The sequence below is a fragment of the Folsomia candida genome, unplaced genomic scaffold (assembly GCF_002217175.1).
Source record: "Folsomia candida strain VU population unplaced genomic scaffold, ASM221717v1 Fcan01_Sc023, whole genome shotgun sequence".
In the NCBI taxonomy this organism is placed as follows: domain Eukaryota; kingdom Metazoa; phylum Arthropoda; class Collembola; order Entomobryomorpha; family Isotomidae; genus Folsomia; species Folsomia candida.
This window is the reverse complement of record NW_019091215.1, coordinates 960,873-973,279: the sequence shown is the minus strand read 5'-3', so window position 1 is coordinate 973,279 and position 12,407 is coordinate 960,873. Positions and strand designations below refer to the sequence as shown.

Sequence of the window (12,407 nt, the reverse complement as noted above, 5' to 3'; positions counted from 1 at the left end):
TGGATTCTTGCGCATCTTTAAAAACCTAACACTTAAATTGTACCTGTCAAATTAAAATTGTATTCATCCATTCATTCATTCAAATCTAATTTTGATCTTTTAAATATTTAAGGGTCACCCCGCCATAACAATTGCATGTAAAAAATTCCCCCATTTAAAAAATCAAACCATAGCAATTAAACTATCTATAAATCCTGACATCCGAAGGACAATGCCTTGAATCTATCTGGGTTACTGCATGCATAATTAATTGTATGACATCAAATGCACACATATGTAACTAACGTCAGCCTAGCAATAAAACTCGTTACACGTTACGCTAAACGTGCGTAATTGTCACACATCAATGGTCCTGAGCATCATCCGATTTACTTAAATAAATATTTCTGAAAAACTGCAAGATTTGCAGACATGATTTCATTTTTGAGTGTCCAACTACTTCTTCTGACCGGATTAACCTTGTGCTGGGTAAAGAAAAAGCAAGCTATTTCATTCCTATCACGTTTCTGTATTTAGGACTTGCACCCTAAATAATTTGAGAACAAATGGTCACACGCTTACATACCTCCGCGAGTCTCTAAATTATTTAAAGTGTAAATATGTAACGAAATATGTAGCTTATTTCATTTTTTCCATATTTTTTTAGGCTCAAGACTGCAACCTGATTACTCAGGTGGACATAGAAGCGCTGAAATACGTGCAGGTATTTATGTAACTGACAATGCAAGTCTTTTACGTGTACAACTCAGATCTGGTTGGGACCAATTTTATTTTGTTCACCACAAAAAATAAGCATACCCATATTTTTTCATTTTTCCGCGCTAATTTGAGCGCGGGGCGCGAATTTTAAAACATTTTTCAGTTAGAACGTCGCTTTTTAAAAATTCGGTAAATTTTCGAATTTTAGCGCGAATCCAAAAATTCAAAAACATGTCTCCTCGGAATGACTTACAAAAAATCGAATTGTCTCGAAATTTGAATTTCAAAATTTTTGGCCAGTTTTTGAAATCCATTAAAATTATAAAGTTCTTCAAATTTTTAATTTTTCAAAAAATAATGCATGTGAATTTTTTACAAGTCAAGTAAGTCATTCTGAAGAGACATGTTTTCGAATTTTTGGATTTGCGCTAAAATTCGAAAATTTACCGAATTTTTAAAAAGCGAGGTTTTGGCTGAAAAATGTTTTAAAATTCGCGCCTCGCGCTCAAATTAGCGCATTATGAAAAATGAAAAAATACGGGTATGCTTATTTTTTGTGGTGAACAAAATAAAATTGGTCCCAACCACATCTGAGTTGTACACGTAAAAGACTTGCATTGTGAGACGAGTGGAAATTTATCTACTTTTCGCTTTGCAATATTTTCCATGATTGCGAGCCATTAAAACCACCATTTTAGGCTTTTTTCCCCGACCAACATGCCATCTACTCCGGCTGTCTTCACTCCTTTATTGTGGTTGGTCCCTAAATAATATTTATAATTATGGGTTGGAAAATATTTTCGTGTGATGGAATTTCTGCCCGCCAAAAACACGTCTCCACTTGATTAACATACCGAGTGGGCTGAAATTCAAATCAAATCTATCACGCTTAAATATTTTCAAATCAATACCTACATTTATCTGTTCCTCGGAAATGTTACCTATGCAATATTTATATTTCGAATTTATTTATCAATAGGGAGACCCGAAAACGTGCGATGCTTCAAATTTTGTAATGCCATGGGTAATACTAGTTTGTAATTTGTTTATTTACCTTGTGTACATATTTGCACTCTTAAAAATAATTTCACCATTCTGAAATATATATAACTGCACTATGAATTTTATCTTGACTAAAGTATACTAAATCAATGGAAAACTTTACTATTTATAAAGTTAACGTGATTCTGGATCTAACACACTCTAAGAAATTTTATTATCATGCGGTTAACATACATATATGACTCTACCGTGCTACAGTAACAACTAAATTTTGGCAAAAGACTAAATACTGCCTTGCCCCGGTGGTGGACGAATTGAACCTCTTAACTTAACCAGACAGGTAGTCTTTGCTGCCACTTGGTGTAGGAAATGGTAACAGAGCGTTACCATACATACATACTACCGCGGATGTTAATACCTAATCTTACCACAGAGGTGGTAATATGCGGCATTAAGAATTTATTACCGGATTTTTTAGAGTGTATGTATGGTTTACTTAAGGATCGAATTTAGGTTTACGTATTTATCTACACACTTTTCAAAAATGTAAACACCACTATTTTTAAAGTGTACATATGTACACTTAGAAATCCGGTATAAATAGTCACGCAGGTATTGATTTCTCGGTATTAAATTTGCTACCGCTTGGTATTAAAACTATACCGGCCCGTAAAAATTTGATACCAATATTGTAAAACTTTAATACCGGGTTAATACTACGCAGTATTATTTATCAATACCACCTTGGTAGAGTCATATATGAATACCTCATGCTATTATTTTAATACTGGATTTCTAAGAGTGTATCGTCTAAAGTCTGGCTCGCATTTGCATATTGTTATGTATTTATTTTATCTAGGCTCCTTCATGCCAAGCTGCCGTGCAACACACCGACTTCGCTGCGAGGGCGAGTTCTTAATTTATAAAAAAAAATATATTCTTAAATATTTAATAACAGGAAAAAGTTTGAATTCTACAGGTTAAAAAGCATAACCTGATGAAATACAAGAGCATGATTGAGAATGCAATATATTCCAATGGTGGAGATGCCGATGTAAGATTCAAATCAAATTTACACTCAAAACAAAACGGTGTCAATATATGACTTAACCGCCTTGGTTACAATTGTGATTCCGAGTAGTAATGAATTCTTTCCGTCCGGTCATAACATTATAACTACCGGTATCAAAATCATCATAACTCGGATTCAACATTGTAACCAAGACGGTTAAGTCATATATTGACACCGGCGGTGTTGATCCGACAAATTTTTATTTTGAGTGTATCACGTTAATTTGTGTAAACTTCGAGCTACAAACCTGTAAGAAACCGTAAACATACGTCTGTCGGGAATTATGAAAAAAATGAAACTTGTCCTTAACAAATTTGGAAAATATTAATGATAGAAATTTTTTGGCCCGATTAAATTTTTCGATACATGTACAAACCCCTGTGACCCTTGATTATACGTCAGAGATCAAACACATCGAAAAAAAAAATTTATGGGAAACATTTTTGTAATAATCTGTTCTAAATTATGGAAAAGTTTTAATATTTTTTATTGTGGCGCACAGTACTGATTTCCATCTTTTAACGAATGCAGGAGATTTGCGAGTCCCTGGTGACCGAGGGTGATAAATTCCTACCCAAGTTGAAAGAGGTCTCGCTACTTACTTATATATATATATAAGATGATTATACATAAGTTTGAATTTGGCGGTTAATCGTATTTATTTTTCAGTTCGCAACCAACACAAATCTTCCGGCACGTGTCGCGTTTGACAAGTTTTGCAAGAAGGATTTCAGCTCGTGCGAGAGACTCGAGTTTCCAAAGGAAGTCGAAGACTATTTCATGGTATGGGGAACGTCCATATATTACGTCGTTAAAAAGGTTGAGGAGTAACAATAATGAAAACCGGAATCACTTCACAAAAAATAAATTTGATTTGGATACGATTCTCAACGTTTGTAAAGCTGATTTTTATGAGTTCAGCTGTACCAATAATTTGGAATTACTCCGCCCCCTCGCTGAGTGGGAGGAGTCCAAAGTTGAAAAAAATCGCTCCGTCTTTGATTTTTAGCGCAAAGGCGGGTCAATATTTTTGAATTCGGGTTTCTCCAAAAGTTTCCTAATTTTGTTCCCTATAACCGTTTCTGACCGTTTTTTTAAATAATTTTAATTTTTTATATATGCATGCAATCAATAACTTGTACATACAATATGCAGAGTGATATGTCTCCCGCATATAAGGATTTAATCAAGACTTTCAAAACCACGATCAAGGTAACTATTTAGAATATTTGATAAATTCGAGAGGACCGCCACAATATATAGGGCGTTACTGGCAAAATTATCGCAATGTCTGAGGTTCAGATAACCCACTTAATTAAATACTTCAACTATTGACTTGTGTTTGGGGATGTCCAGAAATTATATCACGGCTGAGGGGGGTGGGATTATTAAAGTTACGCCCGATTTGTTCCACACGTTAGGCATAGTACTCAGAACAGATTTTTCACTTAAAAATGTTGAAAAACAGGAAAAAGAAAATTAAGGTGAGCTTCGATGAGTCATCCGGGCGCGTCTTATTCCGCCCCATTTGTCATTTTTCCTGATGGAGAATTTAAATTAACTTTTCGGCGTTAATATTCAATGAAGTTTAAATGTTACTAGGTTAAAATGTTCTATATTTTTTACTGAACCAAATTGTGGGGACAGATTTTTGGAAAACAATACCCCTTAAAAAATTGAAATGCTATTGCTTTAAAAAATTCTATAGTTTTTACTTAACCAAATTGTGGAGTCAGAGTTTTTGAAAACTTATTCCTTCCTCAATTGTATATGTCCCCTAGCAGGAAGGCAAGTTTTCCTAAAATCTGACTCTACAATTTTGTTAAGTTAAAAATGTAGAATTTTTTTGAAGTAATAACAGTTGAATTTCATTGAATATTAACGCCGCAACGTTAATTTTAAGTTCTCCATAAGGAAACATGACACATGGGGAAGGGTAAGACGCGCGGAATGACTCATCGAAGCTCATCTTAAGTAACATTTTCCAATTTATTTGAAGAAACACTCCCATTTGGTACATTTTACTGTAAAATTGAGATAATTCCAGCGAAGAAGTAGCTTAATACGAAACAAATAATCTGCCGTTTCGCGTAAAAAAATCCGTCCGGAGTACTAAGCTTTAAGATGAGATGTGTACATATTTAGGTAAGAGAAAATTTGGCGGGAGGGTAATAAAACTCGGGATGTATGCCTCACATAATTTATGGACGTTCCCCTATCAGAATGTGACCCTTGTTTTCAAACATTTCGAAAACTTTACTCGCAACGCTCTTTACGAAAACTTTGATATGATTCGGCAGTCCTCTGTACATAGTGTTCAAATTACAAAAAACACCTTTAATGTGAATAATTTCTCAGACGAAAGCCTTGCCTACTACGGGAGCTGTAAGTAAAGGAATTGAGCTGGCGTTCGGTGGAGCAGATTTTGGATTAAAGACATCAAAATGTTTCAATGAAGTTTTATCATTTGCAAAGAACTTGTTCCTACCAACTGTTTGATTGTGAGTGCATGCATTATTTGCAATTGAGCACTCAGACTACATAGATTTAGTGTTTAGTAAGATTTATAAATTTTGTAAATAAACGTCCATCAAAAAGTAAATATGTATTGGTACATACAGGGTGGTTTAAATGTCAGGTTACAATGATTTTTTTTTAATGGGAAAAATTCGTAAATTTCCATTACCTACCTACTTACGGATTTGGGATTTAGATTACTATTAATTTTTATCAAAACTTATGGAACATTGATGACAAAATTATTAAAATATTGAATTTCAGAAATTTCAGAAACTAATGGAGATTTACGAATTTTTCTCATTAAAAAATTTTCCATTGTAACCTGACATTTAAACCACTCTGTACATATTCATCTTTCGGGAGTGAGAAGTTCCATAAATTTTCGAAAAAAAACACTTTTTTTGTGGAGAAAAATTTTGAAAGTAAAAGGGATTTCAATGGCGAAAAGGCTTAGAAAAATGACCCCGGACTATGTAACATGACTCAAAATTAAACACTTTGAATCTCCCCGCGAAGGGAAAGCTTTATTTTTAAAATCTCGTTGCCCCCAAACTAACAGCCGATATGATGGGACTCACTCAGGGCTTCGATTGGTAAAAACCAAATTGACCAGGGCAGCGGGAAAAAGCGGGAAAAACCATTTTTCCCACCCACCCAAAATAGGTAGGAAATGGGAAAAATGGAAGAATTGGGAAAAACTCTGGATTGGAGCAATCAGAAACAACTTCTTTAAAACTTAAGATTTTTAAATTTTGACATCATATTCGTATTCTCCATCAAATTCTAAGAAAATAAGTGTATAATACGGCTCAATTCGAACAATCTTTAAAATTAACATGTATTCATATGGGAAAATTAGAAAAACATCAAAATTGTTCAAAAGTGCCCGTATTACATATCAAGATTTTCAGAAATTCCTGGAGATGGCAAATATGAAGTTCAATTCCAAAAATATTGAGTATTAAAGAAGTTAGCTTTCCCCATAACTAAATACATAGGCAGCCATATTTTCCCATTTTGGACGGTAAAAACCGTATCCCCGGGACCAATATGGTCCCCCGGGGGACCACTTGGTCCCTGGTCCTCGAGGGACCAGGGACCATTTTTTTAGATGGTCTCCCGGGAACCAGGGACCATTTTTTCAATGGTCCCCCGGGGACCAGGGACCATTTTTTTCAATGGTCGCCCGGGGACCAGGGACCAGGGACTATTTTTTTCAGTGGTCCCCCGGCGACCAGGGACCAGGGACCATTTTTTAGATAGTCCTTCGGGGACCAGGGACCAGGGACCATATGGTGGGGGACCAAGGTCGAGGGACCGGGGACCAGGGACCAATTTATTGCGAGCTATTCTAGAGTCACATACATATATAATTATATACATTCTTCGTACTGATATTTATTTGTTAACAACTTCCTAAGAGATTAGTATAAGTAGTTTGTTTCTGAGTGGTAAATTTTTCATTACCACAACATCACTAAACCGCAATGCTCGTTATTACCATGCCGGTGAAGTCAAACGTACCTGCACTCCGACTAACCATTTCCCCACCAGTTTTCTGAGAGTGTGCATAAATTTCGTTACATAGCAGAAAAATACATATATTGAAGTGGTTTAAAATCGTGTCTTGCGGTTGGCACGAAACCAACGCGTCTAGGACCTGTTTGGTCAACGCCTACTTTAGCCTTTACCACTTTTTCCACCGATATATGTATCCATGAAAAATGAACTTCCTCCTTACACCGGAGATTGCATGTTCATCGTCCAACCGTGGGCGTGTTTACAATCTAAGAAATCTAGTAATATAATAATACCATGTGGTAAATATGTATGTATATGAGATATGAATTATTCCTCATATCTGAAACCTAACGGTAATACATATGTATGTAGCGATACGTGGAGATTTAATGCCAAGAAATCCTTACGAATACATTAGATTATTACACCACATTTCTAAGAGTGTCTTGTGTTCGTTCGCCGCATAACTTGGAAGCACGGTTTGTTTGACTGTATCCTTGAAGAATTTCAAGATAGGGTCGTGTCAGATAAAAATTTCTCGATTTTTTTGAAGGTTAAAAATTTTAGAATATAGGTGCCTTACATATTTCGTGAGAGTTTTGTTGTTAGCAAAAATAAAAATACTCCGTTAAACATCATAACAGCCTAATGCTTCTAATTGAATTGCTAATTCAAACATTTATCAAGTAATTCAAGTAGATCGGTATCAGACAAGATGCCAATTTAACGGTTCAACCACAATTTATATTATCACAACGAAGACTGATAAGTCGACTAATTTTGTTGGATTGCTTTATTAGTTTGGTTGGCTTGGAAGAAAAAAAACCGCTGGACATTTCAGTATTGGGGAAACTATAATTTTGGTTGGGGAAAATTACATCTTCGTTGAGGGAATAAAATTAACACGATTACACAATCATAAAATGTACCAAAAAGTCCGAGTTCTATTCTATCTACACAAGAGCATTTTATTTTACTTCACAATCAAACTCTACCTGCCCAAATCAACTATGTACATATATTCCCACTGTTTTCAGTACAATGTTGGGAACTTTTTGAATGACATGACCTTATCAAGAAATTCTATACAAAAAAGTCAAGGGGCCCGCCTAGTCATACACGCAACCCCGTATATTTCTATCCCATCCTAACCTTGTAAATTCGACTAGGATCAAACTGACAATAGCCCTTTGGCTTAGGGGTTCGGGGGCGGAACTGTCACCACGCAGTCACACGTTCGATTCCTCTCTGTCCGGGAAGCTATTTGCTAATCCTACTCGGCTCGGTGTTAGTACGGGGTGGGTGCTCCTCTCATGGTTGGGTGAACCCGGCCAGACGGTCTGGCAATGCCAGAAAGGGGAGCCCTCGCAGAGTCCGTTCTCTGTGAGAAGATCCGACTCATCACCAGAGTTATATGGTGAGAAGGACAGTCATAGATTGGAAACCAGTTTGCTCTTAACTGATATCTGTTGACTTTAAAGCATTAGTAGTAGAAGTGTCTAGGTTTTTTCGCTAAAGATTTCTCGCCCGCTTTATTTCTTATGGGGAAATCCTTGGCTAGGTTTTCTCGCCAAGGATTTCTCGCCCGCTTTATTTCTTATGGGAGAAGCCAAAGATTTCTCACCCACTTTATTTCTTATGGGAGAAGCCACGGATTTCTCGCCCGCTTTATTTCTTATGGGAGAAGCCACGGATTTCTCGCCCACTCTATTTCTTATGGGAAAAAAAGACGGGTCCTCATCACACACTTCGTATGAGGAAAAAGAGGGCTCCTCGCCACATACTTTTCCTTACGGGAAAAAATATGGGTTCTCGCCACCATACATTGCCTTATGAGGGAAAAAGACGGTTAGGGCTTCTCGCCACAAGGCCTTTATAGCATGGGTATGTATTGCAAGGATATGCTGACTGCTTATAGTAACCAAAGTCTCAGATGTATTTTCATGTGTCGAAAAATAATGGCGGGACTTCTCAAATTGCCCCAAATATCTCAATTTACCCCCGTGGCATAGATTATCCTGGTGTCTCTGATTACCCCAAATTACTAAAATTACCCAAAATCTCAAATTACCCCAACAATGTATTTCTTATGGAAAAAAATCTTTCAGATGGGGGTACATGGGTTGAGAAGAAATGATGGCGGGACGTTTGAGACTTATCAAAAATGTCTCAATTTACCCTATTTGTCTCATTTTATTCAAGTATCTCAATTTACCCCAATTGTCTCAAATTCCCCACTTATCTTAAAAACCATCAACGAATCTTTTTACCTCTATATAGACAAGTAATACTCATTCAATTCTTAGTTACTCGCAGAGTCTTCAAGTTTAAAAATGCCTTTCTACTGTGTGCCCAAACATTTAGTTTGATTGAGCCTTTTTATCTTGGCATTTGATATAACGTTACTCGTAATAATCTGCTCATATTCTATAATTGAAAGTGGAAAATCAAACCAAACCTTATCTCAAGACGGTTACGAAACCGAATTGTCAGAGTACGAAATCCAAAATAAAACTGATTGCAGGGTTTGCTTGTTACATGTTCGACGATTAATAAAAACCCCGAAAATTGACTATAAAATGGCTTACAAAAATTTTGTGAACGTCACACGAGTTTAGTTCTCAGAATTGAAGAAACGTCATCATGTCGTCCTTTTATGTTCACATTGAGAGCAACTCCTCATTTTCTCACTTTCAAGATAATACGATATCAAGCTTTAGAAATTGGTTATGCTCACCAATAATTTTGGAGCCCAACTCGTACGAAGTAGCCTTGGTAGAATGTGCTTATCCATCTACACCAATTCGTTTTGGAAAGGGCGATGAATTGTACAAAGTGTTAATAAAAAGTAATGACATTAATAGCCCCGTAAATGAAAACAAAACAATTTATAATAATATTGTGTCACTTGACTTGTTTAAAAATAATACGTATTCCGAGTATAAAACTCAGGATGAATGGATAACAGTTTGCAACAATACTAATATCGAAACATTTGACGATTTACTTGAAGCAATGTCTACAAAGGACTTTTTGTTTAAACATTACAACGGATATACTCTTTTATCCACTCGGACAGTTGAAGAAGATGTAGTCTACGATTTTCAATTTAATACGCAAATGGCCAACATACTTGGATTCCCTCATCAAATTCATTGTGACTCAAGCTTACAAGCAGATTATAAATTCAACTTTAAATCAAATAACTCGAGATATTATATTTATTGTGGCATTGTCGAAAACCAGCATGTGGGCGATACCACAGCACCAATCCTAAGATCGCTTGTAAATCCTTATACTGATATTGATAAAATTGTTTCAAAAACGTTCAACAATTTACAATATGTCTCAGTGGCAAAACCATTCATGGACTATATTCACATGTATATAAGGAACGAGTTTGGTGAACCTCCTCCATTCTCATTTGGAAGTTTTAGTGCTACACTTCATTTTAGAAGAAAACGTTTCTAAAATGTATTCAGAAAACGATTATGATGATTACTACCAAGCCTACGAACCTCAGATTGGAGGATCATTGGCTTATAAGGCAAGTTATTATCGACAAAAGGGAGCTGGTCTTGGTGGAGTTTTTGGCGCCATAGCCAGTCGTTTACTACCTTTTGTAAAATCACTGTTACCACACGTTGTGCCTCCCATAAAGTCAGCAGTTAAAAATATCGCAATGGATGTTATAAATAATAAGCAATCTTTCAAAGATTCTTTGCGTTCGAATGCAATGAGTGCCTTAAAAGAGGCTGGAACGAATTTACTCAACCAGTCTGGTGGTAGGATTAGACGAAGAAGGAGAGTTCGAAAACGTCAAGCAAGAACTTGTAAACCAACAAAACGTAAAATCAAACGAAAGCCAAAACGTAAACCTCTCAAACGTTTAAAATCAAAGTCGAAAACGAAGAAGAAGAAGAAGAAATCGTCAAGACGAAAGCTTATTTCCAAACCATCCTTGTTTGATTGAGAAAATGGCTAAACCAAAGCAAATTGTTAACTTTATTCGGTCAGAGACTGATCTATTCTCTGAACCCGGCTACGACTTGACTCTTGCCAGCTCACACCGAGTTGATTATCATCCAATAACAAACATTTCAGATCGATCCACTCCTCTGACATTTATTATTCAAGGAAATGATTCACAATACATTGACTTTTCTGAAACACAACTCTATATTCGCTGCAAGATTGTAGATAGCAAGGGAGCTGATAGGGATGCTGCTCAAACTGATACTGCGCCAATTAACAATTTTCTACATTCAATGTTTAGTCAAGTTGCTATTTATTTTAATGATACGCAAATCACTTCCCCAACTTCATTATACCCATACAAGGCTTACTTGGAGACTCTGCTATCTTTTGGCAAAGAGTATACCAAGACTCAAGCAATGGCTGCTCTGTATCACAAAGAAGCAGATCCAACCACAGGAGATGAAGGGTGGAAAACTCGAGAGAAACTGGCAAATAATAGCAAAGTGTTTGAACTGTGTGGAAAACTGAAGACGGCTATATTTAACCAAAACCGATTTTGCATCCCAGGAATTGATATAAAAATTGTACTATATCGAGCACCAGACAGTTTTTGTCTGCTAAGCAAGACCTCCGGATCAGCACAAGATGCAGCACAACTTCACATTATGGAAGCTAAATTTGTTGTCCAAAAGCATACTCTACTTCCATCAATTACAATGGGACATTTAAGATTAATGGAAAAGGGTCAACCTGCATGCTATCCAATGCGAAGAGGAGACATGAAATCATTTTCCCTATCTGCCGGAACACTACAGTATACAAACGAGTCTAATTACGGGTCTTTTGCCAGATCGTCTTGTAGTCGGCATCGTCTCGAGTAAAGCTGTACACGGACATTACAATGAAAACCCATTTAACTTTCTTCAAGCAGATATATCAAGCATCACTGTAACCGTGAACTCTGAGCAAGTAACATCTCAAACGTTTGAACTTGATTTCGATAATAAGAAAAGTATTGAAGCGTACTTTAGGGTATTTTCGGGACTGGGTCTATCAAATCTTGACACTGGAATAGAACTAACGTTCGATATTTTTAAAACTGGAAAAACTCTCTATGTTTTTGACTTGAGACACCAACATGATGGGTTCGCCATACCAAGACATGGAAGTGTGAAAATCGAGATAAAGTTACGAAATGCAACTACGTCTGCAAAGAACAGTTCTTTGTCATTGTGATTATCAATCAGTTTTGTACGTTGACAAGAATCGACATATTTACTTTAAGGACTACTCCATGTAAAAATGAACACGGATCAGATTTACCGAATTCTAGCAGGACTGATTTGTAAAAATAAAATTACCTTTGATGTTTGTGCCTGTGACGAGTTGGATGAACTTGTTTTAGAACATTATCCTATTGCTATTGTAATCAATAACCGTCCCACTTCTCATCCAGGCGAACACTGGACATGCATGTTTATTGAAAACAGGAACCTACCAATAAATTTTTTCTGCAGTTATGGAGTAGGAGTTGATGCTTATGCAAGTAATTTTCGTGAATTTATCGAACGACATGGAACTGGTGCAATACAAAATTGTGTCCAATTACAATCTC

At 36.3% G+C, this 12,407-nt stretch overlaps 2 protein-coding genes across 2 annotated transcripts; both read left to right on the top strand.

Annotated features, from left to right (window-relative positions):
• Window positions 1-343: 343 nt before the first annotated feature.
• On the top strand, window positions 344-5,375 carry LOC110859029. Its single transcript, XM_022107895.2, has 10 exons — window positions 344-468; window positions 647-703; window positions 1,398-1,454; window positions 1,679-1,723; window positions 2,561-2,608; window positions 2,681-2,755; window positions 3,305-3,361; window positions 3,443-3,556; window positions 3,929-3,985; window positions 5,132-5,375. Exons 1-10 carry the CDS (start codon window positions 412-414, stop codon window positions 5,270-5,272), a joined length of 708 nt encoding a protein of 235 aa, XP_021963587.2. The 5' UTR covers window positions 344-411; the 3' UTR covers window positions 5,273-5,375.
• Window positions 5,376-10,791: 5,416 nt separating this feature from the next.
• Window positions 10,792-12,028, top strand: LOC110858895 (uncharacterized protein F54H12.2-like). The gene is made up of 2 exons (XM_022107781.1): window positions 10,792-11,536; window positions 11,643-12,028. The coding sequence occupies exons 1-2, from the start codon at window positions 10,792-10,794 to the stop codon at window positions 12,026-12,028; spliced, it is 1,131 nt and encodes a 376-aa protein (XP_021963473.1).
• Window positions 12,029-12,407: the final 379 nt, after the last annotated feature.

Bases quoted from the DNA above. Each gene is read 5' to 3' on its own strand.
- LOC110858895 (XM_022107781.1), top strand. From the start codon at position 10,792: ATGGCTAAACCAAAGCAAATTGTTAACTTTATTCGGTCAGAGACTGAT. The intron at 11,537-11,642 runs GTCAACCTGCAT...GTCTTTTGCCAG, and splicing joins TTTAAGATTAATGGAAAAGG to ATCGTCTTGTAGTCGGCATC.
- LOC110859029 (XM_022107895.2), top strand. From the start codon at position 412: ATGATTTCATTTTTGAGTGTCCAACTACTTCTTCTGACCGGATTAACC. The intron at 1,455-1,678 runs GTTGGTCCCTAA...ATTTATCAATAG, and splicing joins GTCTTCACTCCTTTATTGTG to GGAGACCCGAAAACGTGCGA. The intron at 3,986-5,131 runs GTAACTATTTAG...ATAATTTCTCAG, and splicing joins CTTTCAAAACCACGATCAAG to ACGAAAGCCTTGCCTACTAC.